General features: G+C 59.1%; 1 protein-coding gene across 7 annotated transcripts in view; it reads right to left on the reverse strand.

Annotated features, from left to right (window-relative positions):
* The window catches only part of SRRM3 (serine/arginine repetitive matrix 3), a 52,029-nt gene extending 29,573 nt beyond the window's left edge, over positions 1-22,456 (reverse strand). For all 7 annotated transcript variants that reach the window (XM_070064488.2, XM_070064487.2, XM_089321103.1 and 4 more), the window contains exons 1-2: positions 22,278-22,456; positions 302-572 (exon numbers count right to left, since the gene is read on the reverse strand). In XM_070064488.2, coding sequence (XP_069920589.2) covers positions 302-534 — 233 coding nt within the window. In that variant the 5' untranslated portion in view covers positions 535-572; positions 22,278-22,456. The remainder of the gene's footprint in view (positions 1-301; positions 573-22,277) is intronic.
* Between the last annotated feature and the right edge of the window lie 509 nt (positions 22,457-22,965).

Below are 22,965 nucleotides of genomic sequence, written 5' to 3' on the forward strand. Positions count from 1 at the left end.
CCTGGCTGGAGCACCGGCTCAGACCCATTTCACAGAATGGGATACTGAGGCCTTGCCTGGCCCTGGAAGGGATGTTTCCAGAGGGCATGGAGTCAGTCAAGGCCCAACCCAGAGCATGACAGAGCTGGCCTTCAAGGTCGGCTTCTCGGTTGAATAAATCCACGAATGAAAAGTGGGCTGGACTCGCCAGGGTCCCCCCTCCACTGGCCCGGATTCCAGCCGCTGGCCTGGAAGGCCCTCCGGCTCCCCCGCCCCCGCGAGCCAGGCCCCGCCCCGCCCCGCCCCGCCCCGCCCCGCTCACCCCTGCTCCTCCATCATCTCTTGCAGCTCCATGCACTTGAGCTCCACGCGCCGCTTGCGCTCGTGGTCCAGGATCTCGCGGTGCGCGCGCTTCACCAGGCCCGGCTCCGCGGCCCGCAGCTCCTCGTCGGCTCGGGGCCAGGCCCCGGAGGAGGCGCCGGGCTGCGGGAAGCCGTTGGCGGCGTCGGGCGGGGACGGCATGCCGGCTGCGCCATTGTTCACGGTGGAGGACATGGCGCCTGACCCCGGACCGCTGGCCTCGGCCGCCCGCCCTGCGGACACAGACACCAAGAGAGTGGTCACTTCTGGGCCACCTGCTAAGCCCCTCTCTGCGCAGGTTAATCCCGGGGATTTAAAAGCCCGCGCGTGGCTCTAATCCGCTTCCCCTCAGCCCGCAGAGGGGGGGCAGATGGCAGGTTTGCACCTCTGGGTCACACCTCCGGACCTGGGCAGGGTCGGACGCCGGACCCTCCCCGTCTGTAACCGTGTCATTTTCCCCATCTTGGAACCGTGTCATCTCCAGGGTCCTAGTTAGGAGAAACCTCTCTGTCTGCAGCCCCTGTAGGAACGCCTCATATGCCTGATCCCTGCATCTCCCGAAATCTGTTATTCTTTTTAAAATTCATTCACTGGAGACAGCGTTGTGGCGCAGGGGGTCAAGCCACTTCCTGCAGCACCAGTATTCCATATGGGCGCCGGTTCGAGTCTGGCGGTTCCACTTCTGATCCAGCTCCCTGCCAATGTGTCTGGGAAAGCAGCAGAAGATGGCCCAAGTGCTTGGGCCCCGGCGCCCACGTGGGAGACCAGGAAGAAGCTGCTGGCTTCCAAGCCGTGCAGCTCTGGCTATTGTGGCCATCTGGGGAGTGAACCAGTGGATGGAAGACTCTCTCTCTCTCTCTTTCTCTCTCTCTTCCTTTCTGTAACTCTGCCTTCCAAATAAACAAATCTTTCGAAGAGCTTTAGGTATCTGAAATGCAGAGAGACAAAGATCACTCATTCCCTGGTTAACCCCACAAATGCCTGCACCAGCCAGGGCTGGGCCAGGCCAAAGTCAAGGGCCAGAACTCAATCTAGTCTCCCACGGAGGTGGTAGCAACCTGAGTACCTGAGCCATTACCGGAGGCCTCCCAGGGTGCACATTAGCAGGCAGCTAGACCGGAAGTGGAGCTGGAACTCAAACCCAGGCCCTCCAACGTGGGATGCAGGTTCCCAGGCGGCACCCGGGCTGCCACACAGACACAGTTTTCACCAGCTGCTGGCTGATGTCTCCAAAGTCAGCATTCCCAAGGCCACAGGACTGTCCTCTGTTCTGGAGACACTGCCCCTGTTGATGTGACCAGAGGTGACGGACCTTGGCTTTCCTGGCCGCCGTGTCCTCCTGTGGGCTCAGGTGGGTGGGGTGGGAGTCAGCATGGCTTGGAGGTGAGCAGCCCTGATGTAGAGCAGACAGACAGACACACAGACTCCAAGGACCTCTGTCTTCACGGAGGGGAGGTGCCTCCTGAGCTATTCTCATCCCCTTTCTCCAAGGTTCTGGTTGCTAAGCAACAGGAAGGCCTCCTTCCCCGGGAGTGGGGTGGAGGGAGGGGGGAAGAGAGGCAAGGACCAGGCGTGCTCAGACCTCCCCGATGGGGCCTTGCCTGTGCCCTCACTGGCCACAGAGTGGGCAGGGTTCAGGGCCATGGGCACTGGAAGTCGGGGGAGGACTGTGAGAGCACCCGAGGCTCTTCGGGGGACAGGGCGGCAGGAGGAGACGGGAGTGATGGGGACACGAGCTCCTCTCCTCCGTCCTTTCCCCGGGGTCCCCTCCACTCGCTGTGGGACCCTGAGGATGCTACCGCCCCTCTCTGAACCTCAAACGGCCACCTGCGCCCAGGAGCACCACCGCCCCAACTCCTCAGTACAGGGGGTCCTTGGGCTCAGGGTCCTTTCTGTCTCTGTCTCTCGCCGGCCCTGCACCCTGCTGCTGCTTGCTTTTCTTAGGATGGTCCACAGATACCACCGCTCACTAGGCCCAAAGCAGAGGCCCAGGTCCTGGCCACAGAGCATGGTTCACGGGGGCCCCCTCCATCCGTTGGTCCCTTGGGACAGGGACATGTGTGGCTCTTGGCTTCCTGCGGCCCAGCCCTCATCGAGCTTGGCCCCTTCTCCCCTCTTCTCAGCTCAGCCCCTCCCATGTCGCAGTCTCAGTCCAGGCCCCGGCTCCGTCCTCTGCCCCATCGGCAGCTTGGCACGTCCATCCAGAAGCACATCAGACTGTGTCGTGCCCTGGGTCACAGCCTCTCCCTGGGGTCCCACCTGACTCCTGCTGCCCTCAGAGTTACTGCCCGTGGGCCTTCCCTCCCCATTCTGGCTGGTGTCAGCCTCTCACAGTTCTTGCCCCTTGCCGTCGTCATTGTGTTTCACAGTCTGGCTCCCCATGGGCTGAGGACCGGTCAGCTTTCAGCTCCTGGTGCCAGCCAAGTGCCTAGCAGGTATCTGCCTAATGTCAAAGACAATGGCAGAGGAGGTCGGGTAAAGGGCCAGGTGGCCTGCAAGGCCCCTGCTGCTCTCTCACAACTTTACCCTCCTGGGTCCGCCCCTTCCTCCGCCCACCTCCAGCCCCACAGCTTGGGCCAGCAGTCCCCAGACAAGCGCTGTGGCCTCCTGCCCTTGCGCCTTTGTTCACGCACCTTCTCTGGCTGGAATCCCTCTTTCCCTGCTTCTCCATCAAAGAGACTCCAGCTCCCCCTTCGGGGCCCAGCTCGGAAATCACCTCCTGCAGGAAGGACGAGCCAGCCCTTCCCTGCGCTCCCGCAGCCCTAGCCCTGCCTCTTTGGTAGAAAAGTCAGGTGCTGGTCGCGGCCTCTATTCTAGAGGGGGGAGCTCTTGGCGGGACGGGGCCATGCCTTCACTCTGGCTCCTCTGAGCCCCAGCACAGGCAACGCAGGGGCTGCTCTGGGGAAGGGGAAGTGTGGGAGAAAGGAGAGCCCTTGGAGCCAGGAGCTGAGCAACGCTGCTCTGCACGCCCGCCCTCGCGTGCAGCCTAGAACTTGACCCAGGCTCCTGGGGAGCAGGAGTGAAAGCTGCAGAGCAATTTTGAGAGCACGCAGATCTCCAAACCCCAAGCAAGTCTCTCTCTGGCCTCAGAGGGTGCTGGGCGATGCTGCTTGGCTGCCGAGGGCTCTCTTTGCAGAGCTGGTTGAGATGGAGAGGAGAGGGGGGTGAAGACGGGAGCTGGCAGAGGCAGACTGGATGCGGCCAGGACAGAGTGGATTCTATCAGTTTCACCTGGTGTGCTGCAGAGGCGCCAGGCAGGAAACTAGGCAGTCATTGACAGGAGGGAGAGGGAGAGAGAGAGAGAGAGAGAGAGAGAGAGAGAATTCTCTCCCCAAATGGCTGCAGTGCAAGGACCGGGGCTGGGCCAGGTTGAAGCCGGGAGTCAGGAACTCCATCCTGGTCTCCCACATGGGATGCCAGGGGCCCAAACACTTGGCCATCTACCGCTGCTTTCTCAGGTGCATTAGCAGGGAGCTGGATCAGAAGTGCAGCAGCCAGGACTTGAACTGGTGCTCCAACATGAGGTGCCAACATCATAAGCAGCAGCCCCCAGGTTTTATGAGACCACAGTGAGAGTTCAGAAGGAGAAGGCGGGGCCAGGGCTGTAGCATACTGGGTAAAGCCGCTGCCTGTAGTGCTGGCACCGGTTCAAGTCCCGGCTGCTCCACTTCCAATCCAGTTCTCTGCTATGGCCTAGGAAAGCAATAAAAGATGGCTCAAGTCCTTGGGCCCCTGCACCCATGTGGGACACCCGGAAGAAGCTCCCGGCTCTTGGCTTCAGATCGGTGCAGCTTCGGCCGTTGTGGCTATCTGGGAGTGAACCAGCGAATGGAAGACCTCTCTCTCTCTCTCTCTCTCTCTCTCTCTGCCTCTGCCTTTCTGTAACTCTGCCTTTCAAATAAATAAAGAAATCTTAAAAAAAAAAAAAAAAGGAGAAGGCGACCTCGTGTGGGCGGGTGCTAATATCCTGTGCTGTTGTAATTGGTTGATTGATCGACCCATCCTCATAAGGAGCTGACTAATGTATCAATGTCAAATTAGACACAGGTGGTTAGCGGAGAGCCACAGGGGCTCTGTCCTCTCCCAAGTCTCGTCCCGTCTGTTCACGGCTGACTGGGGAAGCTCTCCTAGCCTGATGAGCAGATTCGCTGGGGATACCACCTGGGGTTGTAAATTCGGGGTCGGAATCCAGAGGGACTCAACGCATGGGAAAGACGGGAGGAATTGGAAGGGGAAACAGGACAGTGCAAGTCCTGAACCAATTTTCTAAACTGGGAGTTGGGTAGACGTGGTGGAGCAGCAGTATTTTTAGGATGGATTTAGGGATTTTCGGCGATCACAGACTCCATTGGAGTCAAGATCATGGTGTGACTGCCAGGAGTGCGTATTATCTTGGGCGATGTCGACCGAAACACGAAGCCTGGGAGGGGGCGAGTGGGAGAGCACACTGGGGGTCAGAGGAGGACTTAGGTCCGGCCTGGCTGAATCCACCGAGAAGTTTGTCACAAGGGGCTTGTCCGACATGGCAAAGCCAAATACGGAATGCCCAGTCCAATGGAGATTGAATTTAATATTTGGGACACACTTCAACCAAAAAATTATTCACTGTTGATCTGAAATTCAAATGTAATTGGGTGTCCTATATTTGATACGTCAATCCAACCTGGGCCCCTCCCAGATGCACCGAATGGAAATCTCGGAGAGAGCGTGCTGGGGTTCCCCAGGGGATTCTGATACAGCCCACCTGGGCGCCACGATGGTGAGCAGGTGGCCGGAGCAGGCCTTCCGAAACTTTACTGGGTTTCAGAATCACCCGTGGGGAAGGTTGTTGAGCAACGGAACTGCCCAGCATGTGTGTGGCTTAGCCATTAAGATGCCACCTGGGACACCTTCTCCCACATCCTTGGCTCTGGGCCCTGAGTGCTGAGAGGCAGCAGGTGATGGTTCAAGGGATTGTGTCCCTGCCACCCATGAGCGAGACCTGGATGGAGTTCCCAGCTCTGGGCTTGAATCTCTGAAGTAAAAAATTAAACAACATGGGCCAGCCCCGCGGCTCACTAGGCTAATCCTCCACCTAGCGGCGCTGGCACACCGGGTTCTAGTTCCGGTCGGGGCGCCGGATTCTGTCCCGGTTGCCCCTCTTCCAGGCCAGCTCTCTGCTGTGGCCAGGGAGTGCAGTGGAGGATGGCCCAGGTGCTTGGCCCTGCACCCCATGGGAGACCAGGAGAAGCACCTGGCTCCTGGCTTTGGATCAGCGCGCCGGCCGCGGCGGCCACTGGAGGGTGAACCAACGGCAAAGGAAGACCTTTCTCTCTGTCTCTCTCTCTCACTGTCCACTCTGCCTGTCAAAAAAAAAAAAAAAATTAAACAAACACAAAAACCAAACACACAGGTCACTGGGTTCCACCCGCAGTCTCCGATTCAGTAGAGCTGGCATAGGGCCTCGGGATTTGCATTTCTAACAAGCTCCCAAATGAACTCAAGGCTGCCGGTCCATGGAGCCATACCAAGCAGAGCCAAGCAATTGGGTGGCTGCTGGAGACGGTCAGGACCTGGAGTCGACTCCGGCCCAGTCCAGCAAAGGGTTGTTTTGTTTAATAATGATCAAAACTCTTTAAAAACCGCGAGGCTTGTCCTACTATGATGAGTGAGCTTCCCATTCCAGGAGCTATTCAAACAGGAGGCACTCCATCATTCATTCACTCAACTAACACTCATCAGCGTCTTGCCCAGGCCCCACCCTCTTAGAAGCCAGGGATTTGCAGATGAGCAAGACCCCAGCCTGGCCCCCTGGATGTTCTCGGGTGGCTCAGGTAAACAGCAGTGGTGTGTTGTGATACAGGATGTGGGGTGTGTCTGTAGCCCCACACGTTTGGTCAGGGCAGGAGGAGACAGTGATGCAGAGCAGGTGGGGCCTGGATCAGGATTCAAGAAGTAAATGGGTTGACTTGAGGACTTGGGGTTCACTGGCGGGGCAGGCGTCTTGGATGACACTGGGTCTCTGCTTGGGTGACCATTTATTGTGATGGGGCACATGGAGGAAAAACTGTGTGTTGAGGGTGAGGGGCTTGAGGGGGTCTAGCAGGCAGGTATGGAGCCTCGAGATGCATCCCCAACTCCATATTGCTCTGGTCTTCGGAGCCACCGTCATTGCTCCTCTCTGGAGGCAGAGTAACAAATGGGAAGCCTTTTGTCTACAGCTGATTGGCTGAGGCCCTAAGCAAGTGCCTCCTGATTGGCTGAGAGGCCCTGGACCAGGAGGAGGGCTGGACTCCAGGACCCCATCCATCCATCCATCCTTTCCTACCAGCTTCACTGCCCACTCCCAAACCTGGAGCCCACCCCTCCCTGGGGGATGGAGCCAGTGGCCAGAGCCACCAGCCACTGCTGGAGGTCAGCTGAGGCTGTCCCGAGCGCTGGATCAGGTCCCGAGAGCAAGCCTGGATTCTGAGCCCATAAAACTTGCAAGCAGATGAAAGTCAGAAAGTGCTAGTGCCTGCCCACGGGGAGCACTCCTGCTGCCGCCAGCCAGCAGGCGTTCAAGGGCCAGGGGGCTGCTTTCCAAGCCTCATATCTGGGGCCCTGGTCTTGCCCCCCCCCCGAAGGTGCAAGCCTGGGTCTCCTAAGCAGGCCTGGTTATGGACATGATGAGCCACGTTCTGGGTGCAGGGACCTGCCAGATCAGCCTGCTGGTGATTAACTAAAGGTAAAACTGCCCATCTGTCCTGCAAGGTCCAGTCTGCTTGGAAACTCAGCTGTTGACAGGCACGGGGGCCTCCCACCTAATGAGGTCATCCACACCCTGGGGCTCTGAGGGGAATATGCCCAGGTCAGCAGTGTCCTGGCCAGGTCTGCAGGAGAGGTAGCAGGCTGTATTGAGTAGCAGACCAGAGACAGGTCCAAGGGGGTGGCCTGGCCCTGCCCTGGGAGTCCCTGATTTGCAGGGAGACAGAGCTGTGCTCTCTGGACAGTCATGAGCTGAGTGACCTTGGGCAGGAGACTTTACCTCTCTGCACCTCAGTTTTCTTGCCTGTCAAATGGAACCAATCCCCCTGACAGGTGTGCTGCAAATTCTAATGCAGGTAAAAGGCCACCCCAGGGCCTTGTGTCCTGAATGGCATGGGTGGTCATCACTGTTCATCCTGTTTTGGATATGGTGTGTGTGAGGAGGCCCTAGACATCCAAGAGAGGATTCCAGGAGGCTTCAGCTCACGGGACTGGCCCTGGAGAGACCAAGTCTGGGCTGAACTGGAGACTGAAGCCTAGAGCCCACAAGGTGGCTGACTGAGGAGGGTGCATAGAGAGAGAAGGTGAGGGAAGAGACCAGGGCAGTGGTGGACAGCATGCAGAGGGCTTGCTGGGGGGACCTGGGCCGATGCTCCTCACCCCCTCGCTGGTCTCAGCAAACTCCTTCTCCCCATTCCCCATCTCAGCACTCCAGTCTCCAGCACCACGGACAGCACCCGTGCTACCAACCTAGGGTCCCCCTTTGCTCCTGGGGGCAGCACCCCTACCCCCAGGGGCTCCTCTCCTTGGCCCTGCCTGCTGCTGACCTGCCTACCTCCCCTGGGTGATATCAGGCCTCTGCACCCTCAGGTACAGCTCCCCACCGCTTCCAGCAAGTTCTCCGTCTGTGTTCACACAACTCAACCATCTCCCTGCCCTGAGTCCTTTCCGAAGTCTCCCAGTAGGTCCAGGACAGGGGGATGTTAGCCAAGGAGCACTGGTCTCAGAGAAGCCGTTAGCCTGAATTCCAGCTCTACCACTTCTGCATGGGTGGCAGGAAGAAGCCATCACATGCCCCTAGGGCCTCAGTTTTCTCCTCTGTAAAATGGAGACAATACTCTCTACCTGGTAGCTTGGTGGGACCATGCAGTACTCCAGCGACAAGTCTGTCATAAAGACAAATCCTGCAACCACTCCCCTGTGCGCCCTGCCCTCTACCCCACCCCCCAACCCAGTGCTAGGGCACCAAAAAGAAACCAGGGAGGGGCTGCCTTTGCCTGGGCTGGGCAGGGGAAGTTTTGCTAAGGGATTGACACTCAAAGTGTGAGTCCCAGGGAGTCCCAGCAGGGGGACAGTGAAGGCTGAAGTGTGGCACGGTTGGGAACCGAGGCTGGGGTGGGAGTGGCGTATGCGGTAGGAAGCTGCACTTGCACTGAGGGTGAGACCTTCTGGAGAGAGAGCCCAGGGAGGGGGAGGGGGCAGGGATGTGCCTCCTGGATTCTCCGGAGGATTTTTTTTTTTTTTTTGCACCTGTCAGAAACGTTGACGGAACTGACAAACCCGCACGAAACCTGGTTGTTCGGTAGTGAAACGGAACTGGGTCTTGGTGACAGCAAGTGTGGACAGCAGTGGTTTGCCAGGTGTCCCCCCTGAAGCTGGAAAGAAGTGGCCCCCCCACCGTTGTGGCCTAGGAGTCGAGGCATGTCCCCCGGCCATGGAGGCCAGGCTGCACCCCTGACACGGACGCGTCCCCTGAGGCAGTCGCCTGCCCTCCCTCCCTTCCTCTCACCTCCAGCCTGCGAGCCTGAGTGTGGGGAGGGGGCCATGAGCTGGATGCCCACCCACAGGAGTGGCCTTGGCAGCAGAGCCACAGGGCCCAGAGTTACCCCCTCGGCTCTGGGCTGGGTTACGTGTTTGTGTCACAGCTGTTTTGTGGGTGGCTGCTCTCACGCCCACCAGAGAAGAGAGGAATGCAGGGGGAGGGGCACTGGTGTGAGGACGCCAGGACAGGGGAGGCTGGAGGGGACTGAGCTGGAGTGTGTGGGGAGGAGCCTAGCCCAGGGGGCTTTCTGGAGGAGGGAGTCCTGAAGCATGAGTTGGAGCGGGTGGGACGGAGAAGGCGAGGACAGGTGTCCTGGCAGGGAGGAGAGGGGTGGGTAGGGAGAGAGGAGAGAGCACAGGGTTGGGCATGCTGAGTCCATGGGGACAAGGAAGGCAGCAAGGGCCAGGCCAGCCGTGCCAGGCTGAGGAGCTAAGACCGCACCCCGCGGGCAACAGGGAGCCAGCGAAGGATGTTGAGTGTGAGGGGGGGAGTTCACGGTCAGCTTTGCATTTTAGGAAGGGGCTCCCTTGCCGCCCAGTGCATCTTGGAGAGAAGTCGGATCCTGAAGCACAGTGCAGCCCTCAGGGACCCAGACAGACCCATGCAGATGTGCAAGTGCCAGAAGAGCCAGCCCTGTGCACCTGGGCTCAGACCTCCTGCCGCGTGCCCTTGGGTGAACCTCTGGGCTCAGTTTCCTCATCTGGGAAATGGGGCACCTACAAGCATCCCCTCTCAGGCTGGTGATGAGGCGCAAAGGAGTCAATGAATCCACAGTGAGTTCTGTGACTGTCAGCTCCCATGATTCTCATAAAATATGCCACGCTACGGGCATGAGTTGCACCAGCAAGCAATACTGGCATTTGGTGCAGCCGATAAGATACCCCTTGGGACACCCACGTCCCATATCCGAGTGCCTGGGTTCAAGTCCCAACTCTGCTCTGGATTCCAGCTTCCGGCTAATGCACACTCTAGGAGGCAGCAGGTGAACCCAGCTCAAGAGCTTGGGTTCCTGCCACTCCACACGTGAGGAACCTGGATGGAGTTCCAGGCTCCTGGCTTCAACCTGCCTCACCCCCAGCTGTCGTGGACCTCTGGGGAGTGGACCAGCAGATGAGATCTCTCTCTCTCTCTCTCTCTCTCTCTCTCTCTCTACCTCTACTTCTACCTCTACCACCCCCCTTTCAAAGAAATAAACAAAAGCTTAAAACCAAAAGCAATACAGATCCGTGGCAATCAGGACAGGGTGGGTAAACTTGTGAAGGCTGATAGCGATTTTCACAGACATGGTGTGCGACCGCCCAGAGGCAGCTGGCAGGGAAGGGTTAGCGGAGGGAGGGAGGGAGCGAGCGAGCTTCCTCCCTGCCTCCTTGGAGTGTCTCCTGGGAGGCGCTGGTGCCGCTGTTTGTTACCCAACCCTGGAGAAGCCGCACAGGGGGAGGGAGCAGCGGCTGAAAGCCTCGCTTTCAATTATTCAGCGGCTGGGGCTTCCTGTCGCCCCCGCCTGGAGCCCCAGAAAGGCCTTGGCCAGAGCCCCCAGGGCTGGTGCGGGCTGGGCTGGGCCCTGCACGCCCCTATCCAGTGGAGGGCAGGTGCGGCTGTGCCTGTGCAGGGTTTGAACTGGCCCCTTCCCGCCTGTGGAGTTGAGTGATGGTGGCTAGGCACAGCCATGACGTGATGGAGAAGGGAGCCAGCTGAGCACCGGAGGAAGCCTGGAAGCTCGCTCCCTGGTGGGTTCTGGGAAATCCGTGCAGCCCCAGGCTAGCTCCCGCCTCACAGGCCAAGAGCTGCTCCAAGAAGCGCACTGGCCCCAGCTGGTCCTTTTTCTTCCATTCATCCCGTAGGACTAGTCAAGCGTCACCTCCTCCATGAAGCCTTCCCTGATCCCCTGTAAGGACACCCCGGAGACGTGCCTCTGCTGGCTGCTTCCTCCAGCACCTTCCTCGCTCTGCTGTGTCTATGGCTCCCTGGACAGTGGGGGGCTCTCCAGGGGCAGTGGCTGAGTGGACCCCCTTCATCTCCCTAGTTCCCAGCACAGTCTTCTGTGAATGTCTGTTGAAAATCAGCCTGTGTTTGCCCTGCCATCTTGAGGGACTTCAAGGGGAGAGGTCCTTGTCACCGCCCTCAATGCGGTGTTGACATCCACGGGGGTCACACTGTCACCTACCTCACGAGCCCTGGAGCCCAGCTCTGTCTTGGAACAGACAGGGTTACTCACCGGGCACCAGGTTCCTTGTCCATCTACCCAGGGCCCCTGTCCCTGCTGGCTCTGAGTTCAGCTTCAAGGGACAAGGAGGCCACAGCCATGTGCTCCCTATAGAGGGACCCACGGGACAGGGTGCAGGCCACAGGAATCCAAGACAGGCCTCACAGAGCCTTGGAAGTGAGACTGACCCAGCCGAGCCAGGAGTCAACAGAAAAGAGTGGGGACCCTGGGCAGCTGTCTTGCAGGCTAGTGGGACAGGTTGGGACAGGTTGGAACAGGTCAAAACCGGTCTTCGGAAATGACGCAGACCCAGTTGGCAGATCTGTCTAGACCTGAACAGATACCAGAGAAGCAAGGAGTACTTGAGTCTCCCCTCCCCGGTACCCTAAGCGAGACAAAGGACTCCCGGCCCCACTTGACCCAGTGGCCCCAGGAGCTGGACTGAGAAAGGCAAAGACTGACCCAGAGGCTGTGGCAGGGTGGCGCTGGGCACTGAGTCTCTGGAAGTTCAAGACTGAGAAGAATCAAAGTTGGGTGGTGACTGCACCCCATCCCCCGCTGAGCCCAGTAGCCATCAGCAGGAGGCGTGGATGCAGGACAGACAGACTGGCCGAAGCCAGGGGCAGCTGCCTCCATTGCCCACACAATCTCATTACGGAAAATTCCCTCTATTGACTCAGCTCTAATCAGCCAGACTGCCCTGGGCATCCCCCCCAGGTTCCTGCTGGGCTGGCTGAGATCAAAGAGAGCTGGGCTGGGGGCTGGGGCATCGCCTGCCTCTCCCATCGATCCAGATGCGCCTCTCGTTGCTAGGCAACAGCCTCCAGTCTCTCCCGGTCCTTTCTCCCCCAGGGGCTGCAGGATCGGGCAGTAAAGGGAGAAAGAGAGAGAGAGAGAGAGAGAGAGAGAGAGAGAGAGAGAGAGAGAGAGAGACCTTATCCTGTCTTCCCTTACCCAGCTGGAGATCAGTCACCAAGCTGGGAGCCCCTCCCCCTTCCACCTCCTGCCCCATGACGGGGGTGAGGCTGGACCCTCCTACCAAGAGGGGCTGTTTCCTGTCTTCCCGTTCACATGCCTCGGTAGCATCCTGGGAGTCCACACCTCCCATGCCCCTGGAGACAGGCCAGGGATTTGCCATTGTGGAAACTGAGGCCTAGAGAGGGGAGGGGTCCCTGGGGGGGGGTGTCTGTGGAAAAGTCGGGAGCAGACTGCAGGCTCCTGACTCACTGCCTTGCATGGGAGAATTCAGACTCCCAGGGGTTGGCTTCCCTACCCATCCTGACCTGCTCCCCCGACAAAGAAACCCCAAAGAACCCAGGATACATTTCACAGTAGTTTATGTTGTTGTTTCCACTGCTCTAATTAGAGAACCCTAAGCTGTGTTTTAAAACAGGCATTGAAATGTACTGCGGGCTTGAGGGGCTGTAACTGACTAAAGAATGCAAATCGAATCATTTTATCACAGTTTAATATTTTGCATATTTTATCTACCTTAAACAGCTCATCTCTCACTCTCTCTCTTGACTGGATGTGTGCGCGTCAGCTTAGCAGTTGTCCTGTGCTGACCTACTTAGATTACGGCTTATTTGGGATTTTAAAGTGTCCCCCACTCTGAGGTCTGGAAGGCCCCCGAGGATGCAGGAGGTTTCTCACTTATTCCCCTGGTCCTCATCGAACCTTTTTCCTTCTTATTTATTTAGTTATTTAATGCAACTGAGAGGAGGTAAGGCACCTGCCAAGAAGTGGAAAGGCCGGAACCCAGGAGTCTGGAGGCTCAGCCCTGAGAGCCGCTGGGAGGTGCGGGGCCCCTGGGCCCCTGGGCCCAGACCTGACCCTCTCTACCACCTGCTCGGCCTGAGTTCTACATCCCAAGCGACAGCTCCTCCCCGGCCCCCCTGCCCAGTGCCAGCAACACACTGCCGCTCCGAGAGGCACAGCTTTTTGCATAGGGTCCTTGACAAATGGTATCCAATTAATGTCAATTAATCTGATTAGCCTCAATAGTTAATTAAGCAGTTAATTAACAACATCATTGACAATAAGCCATGGCTCTTGAGGGATTGTGGGTGGGAGGCAGGAGTGACAGGGGCAAAGGGGTTCTCCTTGCTCTGGGAAGGAGGGAGCCCCTTGTGGGCAGCCTGAGAGTGGGGCTGCTGGGGCAGCAAGGGCCACTCTGGGCCTCCTCCCTGCTCTGCCATCAACCCCGGAGTCTTCGCCAGGGCATCTGTTCCACCCCAGCCCCAGGCCTGCCGGGACCCCTGGGTGGGAGGGGCTGGGGCTCAGCACAGTGGAGGGGGGGATCGGCCTGACATGCCAGAGAGAAGTGCCTGCCTCTGCAGCCGTCGCCCCCCACACCCCTCAGCTGTCACCCCTATCAGCAGCCCTGGGAGACAGCTGTCATCCTGCAGGTGGGACATCGAGCACCCTGTACGCCAGGCCCCCGTGCCTGCCCTGGGGACCCAGGACAGTGACAACACAATGTCCCTGCCCACCAAGAGCAGCCCGTGTGGGACGTCGCAGAGCAGGGCTGGGGCCGCACCACTGCTGACCACTCGGTGCAGATGGCGCGAGGGCTCAACGGGTTCACAGATGCAGCAGGCCTGGCACGTGGAATGCCAGGTGAGTGGGAAGGTGAGCAGCCAGGCAGGGAGCGTGGAGACAGCAGCTCCGGGCATGCGGGGATAACGCAGCAGGAGAGAGCCGGGCACCAGACACGGCCTGGAGGCTGTCTGAGCAGAGCCCGGATGGAGCGCAAGGAGCTGGAGGCAGAGGGGAGACCTGTGTTCCAGGCGAGGGGAACCTCATGGACAAAGCAACGCAGGCCACGAGGCCGAGGCTGCCTCCTGGGAGCCTTCACAAATGCGGATCCTCTCTCTGCCAGGCCCCTCACTCAGGTCCTAGGGAGCTGCTTTTCACAGACTGTTCTAGAAATACCGAGGCAGGGACCATGGCTGCAGGGGTTCTGGGTGTCCCAGGTTGGGACAAGCTGAGCCACAGGCGGGCAGGCCCAGGCCATGTGACCTGTGTTCCAAAAAAAGTGCTGCAGGGGCCCCGTTCTCCCCATCTGTCCACGCTCGCCCTTGGAGGTGACCTTCCGGAAACAGCTCTGGCTGTGCGTGCACCTGCCAGGGACGGCCCTAGCATTCTCTGCTGTCCACAGGAGAGAGGCCAGATTGCCTTGCCTGGTACCAAGACACCCTCCGCCCCACAAGGCTGCCATCCCCTCCTCCATCCAGGCCCCGACCCTTCAGCCACGCTCATGCCCAGGGCCGGGTCTCCCTCCTCCTCCATCTCAGCTCTGCTGTCCTCCTGCCCCCTCCCCCTTTACCCTCCTGGCAAACGTGTCCTGGTTCTCTGAGGTCCATCTGTGAAGCCAACTCCAAAGTCAGGCAGGCCAGGGACCCATCCCCCTCAGCAGCCGTCAGGTGCTCCCCACAACCTGCGTTCCGCCCCGGGCCTTGCTCCTCACCGGGCTGAGGGCTGCGCTGCGGCCAGGACCAGATCTTGTGCCTCCCTTTGTCCAGTGCCCAGCACAGGGCTCCAGGATGAAAACGGAAATGGAGCATTTGAGTTCAGAGGTGCTGCTGGGAGAGTGAGCGGCTGAATGAGTGAATGAGTGAATGAATGAATGATGCTCGAGCAGCAGGGGACGGGGAAAGAAAGGATTCTAGAGGCAAAGAAGCGAGAGAGGTTCTGGGAGAGTGCAAAGCTGGGTCACAAGGACCAAGAGCCATGTTCAGGCAGGGACGGGCCAGGGCTGTCCAGGCCTGGCTCAGTGTCCCAGCTTCCTAGGCCTCCAGAAGACCCCTCCGCTGCCCCAGTGCGGGGAGAGGGAGTGGCTCGGCTGCTCGGCCGTGCTGAGACCCGTTCCTCCAGCCCGGGGTGGGTGTCTCTGGGGCTAAGCCATCAGCTGGGCATGGGCATGGGGGGCAGGCTGCCTGCCCCTGCCCGCAGGTCCTCCTTGCTCCCTGGGGGAGCCTAGTCTGAGGCACACACACTCCCCACCCATCCCGTGGGGTAGAGCCAGGTCCCTTTCTCTTTACCCCCAGCCCAACGCTGCCACGAGTGTAGGTCCCCCCAGTGTGCACACCTGACCATTTCCTGACACTGTTCCAAAGCGCTCTGTGACACTCACCACTTTCCCTGCCATTACAGTGGTTTTCAAGGTCCTTCAGTACCCAAACCAGCTCAGCACTCCCCCTGGGCTGCCCGCTAGCCCCCAGCACGGCCTCTGGGCTTCACCCATGTTGGACAGATCATCACTCCTGAATCCAGCCAAGATGTTCCATCCTTTTCTTTCTTTTTTTTTTTTTAATATTTTATTGACAGAGTTAGACAGTGAGAGAGAGAGAGACAGAGAGAAAGGTCTTCCTTTTCCATTGGTTCACCCCCCAAATGGCGGCTATGGCCGGCGCTATGCTAATCTGAAGCCAGGAGCCAGGTGCCTCCTCCTGGTCTTCCATGCGGGTGCAGGGGCCAAAGTACCTGGGCCATCCTCCCCTGCCCTCCTGGGCCACAGCAGAGAGCTGGACTGGAAGAGGAGCAACTGGGACTAGAACCCGGTGCCCATATGGGATGCCGGTGCTGCAGGTGGAGGATTAACCAAGTGAGCCACGGCGCCGGCCCCTCCATCCCCTTCTTGCCATTGTCCATGCTGCCCTCCGAGCACCGTGCCTCTGCCTGTCTGCCACTCTCTGTCACTCTTGGCTCCAACTTAAACGTCACCTCTCCCAGAAGCCTCCTCTGGCTGTCCCCATCCCTCATGCCAAACCTCAGTGGGTCATCACCATCCTATCCCCAGTGACCTTTCTTTCAACTACTCTGGGAGCTCCTCGAGGTTGGGGTTGGGGTCAGAGTCACCTCTGTGTCCTCAGGGCTTATCCTGTGCCCAGGGAGTAAGAGCCCCTCCCTGAACACTGGCTGCAGAGTGTCACCTACACACACGATGGCCGCCGTGCCTCAGGAGGGCAGTGCTGGGTGCTTTCTTTTCTTTTTTAAATGATTTATTCATTTATGTGAAAGGCAGAACAGCAGAGAGAGGAGGGCAGAGAGAGAGGTCTTCCATCCACTGTTTCACTCCCCAAATGGCTGCAATAGTCGAGGCTGAGCCAGTCCAAAACTGGGAGCCAGGAGCTCCATGTGGGTCTCCCACATGGGTGAAGGACCCAAGCACTGGGGCCATCTTCTGCTGCTTTCCCAGGTGCATTAGCAGGGAGCTGGGTTGCAAGTGGAGCAGCCAGGACTTGAATCAGCACTTCAATATGGGATATTGGTGTCCCAAGTGGCAGCTTAACCTGCCATGCCACAACACTGGCTTTGCTGGGTACCTTTTTTTTTTTTTTTAAGTTTTATTTATTTGACAGGCAGAGTTAGACAATGAGAGAGAGAGAGAGAGAGAGAGAGAGAGAGAGAGAGAGAGAGAGAGAGAAAAGCTCTTCCTTCCATTGGTTCACTCCCCAAATGGCCGCTACGGCTGCTGCTGCATCGATCTGAAGCCAGGAGCCAGGTGCTTCTCCTGGTCTCCCATGCGGGTGCAGGGCCCAAGCACTTGGGCCATCCTCCACTGCCTTCCCAGGCCACAGCAGAGAGCTGGCCTGGAAGAGGAGCAACCAGGACTAGAACCCAGTGCCCATATGGGATGCTGGTGCCGCAAGGTGGAGGATTAACCAAGTGAGCCTCGGTGCTGGCCTCCTGGGTACTTTTAAAACCTGAATCCCGGGGCTGGCACTGTGGCATAGTGGGTAAAGCTGCCACCTGCAATGCTGGCATCCCATATAGGCCCTGGTTCAAGTCCCGGATGCTCCACTTCTGATCCAGCTCTCTGCTATGGCCTGGGAAAGCAGTAGAAGATGGCCCAAGTCCTTGGGCCCCTGCACCTGCATGGGAGACCCAGAAGAAGCTCCTGGCTCCTGGCTTTGGATTGGCCCAGCTCCGGCTATTGCAGCCAATTGGAGAGTGAACCAGTAGATGGAAGACCTCTCTCTCTCCCTCTCTCTTTCTCTCTCTCTCCGCCTCTCCTCTCTCTGTGTAACTCTGACTTTCAAATAAATACATCTTTTAAAATAAATAAATAAGATCTTTAAAAAGAGAGAAAACCTGAGTCTCTCAGAGCACACCTGGAAGCAGGTGCTATGACGCCCACTTTTCAGGAGGGAAGACAGCCCTGAGGGTTGGGGTTGGGAGGAGCTGAGATCAGAGACCAGGAGGTGAGGAAGCACCCGAATCCACAGCTCTTTCTTCTGAGGTCTTGTTGGACCTCAGCTTCTCACTATTCCCACAGACGTGGGAGCCTCTGCCCCTCCTCCCCCGGCAGCTTGGGCCCCTCCCACTTCAGTCCCTAGCAGAGGGTGCACTGGGGAAGCCGGACAGCCGTCCTCCCCAAGGGAAACCCACAGCCAGCAGAGCCCAAAGGGGCATCCGCCTAACAGAGGTGCCCGGGCGAGGCGCTCCCTGCAGCTCACTGCTTCTCTGGAAGGCAACTCCTGCCATGCCCGGCTTTTAAGGACCATCAAAAATGTACTTTCTGGGGCTGGCATGGCACAGCTGGCGAAGCGTCACCTGGGGCTCTCTCTTTTCCTCTCAGATAATTGCATTTTTTAAAAAAAAATATGTATTTAAAATATTTTTTCAGGGCTGGCGTTGTGGCACAGTGGGTTAAGCCACCAGTTGCAAAGCTGCCGTCCCACATGGGAGCCCCAGTTTGAGTCCCGGCTGCTCCACTTCTGATCCAGCTTCCAGCTGAAGCTCCTGGAAAAGCAGCAGAAGATGGCCCAAGTCCTTGGGTCCCTGCCACCCACATAGGAGCCCTGGATGGAGTCCCTGGCTCCTTGCTTCAGCCTGGCCCAGCCCTGGCTGTTGCAGCCACTTGGGGAGTGAACCAGCAGGTAGAAGGATCCCTCTCTGTTGTTTTGCTTTTCAAATAAATGAAATAAAATATTTTTAAACAAAGTTTATTTGGGTGCAAAAAATGTTTAAGATCATGCATGGTTTTTTCATAATACCTCCTTGTCATGAGCGTCCTTAAAACCTCTCCCATGCATGAATTTCAAAAACATTCTGCACCGAAATATGCTTAATTTGTAGTCCTTTCTCCCATGAACGTTGGGAAGCACCCCCCTGCCCCACTCTATCCCCCAAAGCTGTGGCCGAGTGCTAGCACTACTGATGCTAATTCTCTTCCCCTTGCTTTCTGCATTTCCCGAATCTCATGCAAGGAAAATTAGCTGGTCTTAAAAATCCAGCGAATTTCATATGAGGCTTGCTTTTACCTGTCTCCATCCCGGGGAGTTCAGGCAGGGGGCACTCAGAGCCGTAGCTGTCCAGCTGAGGAAGCTGCCTGGCCCCCTGAGCCTGGGAGACTGGGCCTGGGCCTCCTTGTAGCCCCGAGAGGCCCCAGCAGGATCCTGAGGGAGCTGGGTCCGCCTTCCAGCTTCAGCGGGCACAGCAGCCTCTGCAGTGGGCAGGAGGCCAGGGCGGGGACGACGGGAGGCTGAGGCCAGGCTGGCTGCCCAGGAAGCTGCACAGCAGACAGACGGGCCAGCAGCTTTTGGCTAAAGGGGTTGTCCCTTGGAGGGAAGGGGCTGCTCCAGGGCCACAGCACACATGGCCGGGGAAGCCTCTCTCCCGGTTCGGGAGTCAGCCTGCGCAGCCCTGACCTACCTTGCTGGTCCTGGGGATCCCAAGAGCCACACTGTAGATGATAGGGGGACCAGCAGGGCTAGGGCTCTGCGAATCGAGCTGTGGCTCTCCTGTGCTCCTGACCCAGAAGAGAGCGAAAGGGCAGAAACCCAGAGGTACGAGCAGGTGCTCAGCCACAGCATGACCTAGGCTGGGCCAGGCTGGCACTGAGTCCTCCCCTTCATAGGCCCCTCTGCTCCCTCCTCCAGGCCTCCTGCCCTCTCTCTGCCCTCCCCCTCTTCCCGGAGCCCACTCCCCCTTGCTAAGCCTCCATCGAACTCCTCTGAGCGCCGCCTCCTGGAGCCCCTTCCTCCTCCCTGAGCCTCCACGATGCCACGGAGCCTTCTATTCCTCAGAGAACGCCCCCGCCCCGACCCCTGGTCACCCTAAGCCCTTCCCTCTCTTGAGCCCTCTCCCCCTCACTCACTGAGCCTTGGCGTTGGAATTGAGAAATTCCTTCTCCATTTCTCCCTGCACCCCAGCCTGGACTGCCTGCCACTCTGACAGAGGCCTCCCGGGACCTTGCCGCCTCCCTTTAGAGCACAGTTGAGCCACACTTCTTCTGGCCTGAACTCCCAGAAATAGACATGGACCGCTGCAGCCCTGCTGCTGCCCTGGGCCTGCGCAGGGGAGTCCTTGCCATTGGGGGGGGGGCTCCTGGGCCCTGGTGAACAGCTTTGGGTGACATCTTCAGTGACCCTCGGATCCCTGGGAATTTGGGGCCACAGACAGAGTCAGGTGAGCCCGCTGGGCTTCTCCATGTCCTGCAGTTAGGCCCCTGTGTCTGTAGGCGGAAAGGACAGGTGGACTTGGAATCTCAGCTCCAACCACTAAATCAAACCCAGCACCACCAGAAGTGACTTGTATGAAACCGCGGACTTCCCAGCAGCAGCGAGATCTGAACCAGGAACCTGGGGAGCCATCTAGTTAAACTCATCATTTTATGGTTGAGATCCAGAGATGGGTTGGGACACGTTCAAGGTCACCCAAGGAGTCAAGATCAGAGCTGGGACCAGAAAGAAGGTCTGCTGGACTGCTGTCCCCGAGGCCATCAGTTCCCTTCCCCATGTGCCACGTCGCCAGCCCCTCCTGGCCCTCAGTGCCCAGGCTGACCACCACCTGGGAGAGCTGGAAAACTGTAGAGCCACGCTGAGCCCTGAGGCAAGGGGCTTGAGTTGCACCGAGACCTTGCTCTGTGACCTTGGGGGAAGTCACCTCACATTTCTGTGAAAGGGAGGCAGGATGAGATGAGGTCATGTATGTGAAGGGGCAGGCCCAGGGGCAGGGGCACAGAGAGCGGGCAGGAGTTCAGGGAGACAGGCGGGGGTTCCCCTAACTTTGGCTTCCGTGTCCTTGGTTGGCTGCAGGGTGGGAGGAACTCTGACGGTCCCTAGGGGCAGAGAAGGAGAGAGTCAGCAGGCAAGGCTGACCCCAGCCAGGCTGGCAGCTGCTCGTGACCACGGGCCGTCTCAGGGGGCAAGGGCTAACCACTCAGGAGGAAAGAGGCAGTCACCGGCTTGCCCAGGTCAGCAAGAGGCTGGCGGGCAGGGGAGGTAGGAAGCAGGCACGGCAGCCAGCAGATGGGCCCGCCAGACCCAGACTTCCCCTTGGCAGGTGGGACAGTGGCGGGGGGGTGGGGTGGGTTGTGGTAAGGGCAGCCAGCTGGCCAGTTCAAAGCACATTCCATGCTCAGATAGCCCAGCGACCTTGGGGGAGTCACCTGCTCACTGCACTGCATGTCCTTACCTGGATGCCCTGGGCTCCCCACCTGTCAAGCTGGCTCCGTGGACCAAGAAACTGGCACTTAAGTGGCCCTTGATAGAGGAGGGTGAGCCAGGTTGTCACCAACATGGATGCCTCCCTTGGGGGGGGGTGGTGGGCAGCCTGAGTGGCTTCATGACCTTGGGAAAGTCGCTCAAGCCTTGTTTTCTAGCTGTGAAACAGGGACAATGACGCTCCCCTCGTGGACTCAGCCGGTTGGCTGTAGCCCTGTACCCAGCATGAAGCCTGCTCTCCGGGAAGAGAGGCACGCTTCCAACACTGCTGAACACTTCCCCACCCTCACTGGCTCCTCCTTAAGGCACTCTTGCTAGTATCCTGTTTACTAACACCCAGCGTTTCACAGCGTGAACGTAATTTCCCATCCGCCAATTCCCTGGGTGACTTCGTTCAGCGACACGGTGGGTACTGTGAGGACCGCGGCTGATTTACAGAAGGGGAGACAGCCTCAGGAAGGTTCAGCGGCTCCCCCTTGACAGAAGGCAACCTGGATTTGACCCCCATGTCTCTCAGAGTCCATGGCTCCCAACCCACCCACCTCCACCTCTTAAAACCCCGTCAACTCTTTAATCGTTCCTTAAGGATTCCTCCTCCACCCCTCACAGGAGAGTGGGATGGGCACAGAGGTAAGAAACTAGCGTGTGGGGTTTGCGTGGGAGCCATGGGCTCAGTCCTATTTCTGGCTGAGGAAGTAATTGGCACGTGCTGGTGCCATGACCTTAAGATGCGCCCCTCACCCCTGGACCTGGGAACTCCCCAGCCCCTGTTCTGCTCCCACCGACACAGGATGAAAGATCAGCCCAGGCCCCCTGATTCCAACAATGGGTGCCTGAGCAAGGTCTCCGGGGAGTGGGAAGTTACAGCTGGGTTGGAGCCCAGACCTGGGGAGCTTTGCCTCACTGTCCCCAGATCCATCCACACCGTGGACCGGCTGCCAGCAGAAGGGACTGCAGGAGGCACCGACGCTGTCCAGGCAGAGCCCTGGGAGGGAGGGGGAGGGCCACGCCAGGTGGAGGCTGCGTCTCTTTCCCCAGCCTTCTTTTTGCCAGGAATTCGCCCTAGGGATGGGCCCATCCTGAGCTCTAGAAACTGGGCATCCGGAGAGGGCACAGAGCACCCCTCCCCCAAACTCCCAGTGGCTCTCTGCCCACCTTCGGCCTCCGTCCTCTCCCGAGTGTGAGAGTAAATGCCGTCCTGTGTGAGACCCAGTTCTCCTCCTCGCCAGTTCCTGCCTCCCCCAGGGGCATCTGGGCGTCCAAGAAAGGGGCCAGACTGTCCCCTATGCTGGCACCCCCTGCTGGACAGAGACCCAACACCCAGGTGGGGGCCTGCTCCCTGCACCCCTGCCAGTGGCCAGCATCTCCACAGGGTCCCTGCCTGCTCTCTTCCCTCCCTGGGGAGTGAGTTCTTCCCCCTCAGTAGGGCGAGGGCAACTGGGCTGCCCTTGGGGTCCTCCCTGGCACCACCCTGGGGCGGGCCATGGTCATTTTACACCCAGGAGAGTCTTGTCCATGACCCCGCAGGGTTCTCACCGCCTCCATCCCTCCCAGGGAAGCGAACAACGATCCTCAGCCCTGTTCCCCAGCGTCTATCGCACCCGGGACATACATCCAAGCAGTTCCCCCTGTACCAGCCTCCACGCCGGGGTCTGCGGGCCCAGCTGACCAGGCCCCAGGTTCAACCCAGCTCCAGCCCCTCTGGGAAATGCCCCCGCCCCATTGGGGCTCTCACCTCCCCGCCGACCGCCGCGCTCTGCCGGGAGCCGGAGCCAGGCCCTCCGGCCCCGTTCGTCCGGGCCGCCTCGTCCGCTCGACTCGCCTTGGCTCAGCGGGGCAGCTCCGCGGCCCCCGCGGCCCGCGCCCTCCGTCTCCCCGCGGGCGCCGCCGCCGCCGCCGCCGCCGCTTGCTGAAATGCTGGACAGCGCACCACCATGGAGGCGACCGCCTGTCGGCCAGAGCGGCTCTGAGGGGCCCACAGCGCCCTCCGCAGGCGTGGAGGGCCGCCCGCCGCGAAGGCCAAGGACGCGGCCGGGACGTCCGTCTCAGTCCTTGCGGGCGGGGCCGCGCCAGTTCTGGGCGGCGCCTTGGGCGCGGGAGGTCTTTGGTTTGGATTTAGGAGGGGCGTTCGGCATGCAGAGTCCTCGGCAGGACACTGTCCGCGCAGCCAGGTGTCTAAGGGGGCGCTAGGGTCCACCCGAGGGACACCCCCAGGACTCTCTTGTCGTCGTATTTCCTGGTGCCTGGACGGAGGCCAGGCCGAGTAGGGCGGGAGACTGACCCCAACGGGGATAGGATTTTGAGAATGGAGACTTTGGGCCTTCAGTGTTGCTGGGTTGGGAGTTTGGGGTCCTGAATTCAAGTCCCCCTCTGGTTATTCTTTGTGTCCTTGGGCGAGTTTGTCCCTTTTCAGCCCTTTAAGT

The sequence above is a fragment of the Oryctolagus cuniculus genome, chromosome 19 (assembly GCF_051225735.1).
Source record: "Oryctolagus cuniculus isolate XC-2025 breed Fujian yellow rabbit chromosome 19, ASM5122573v1, whole genome shotgun sequence".
NCBI lineage: Eukaryota > Metazoa > Chordata > Mammalia > Lagomorpha > Leporidae > Oryctolagus > Oryctolagus cuniculus.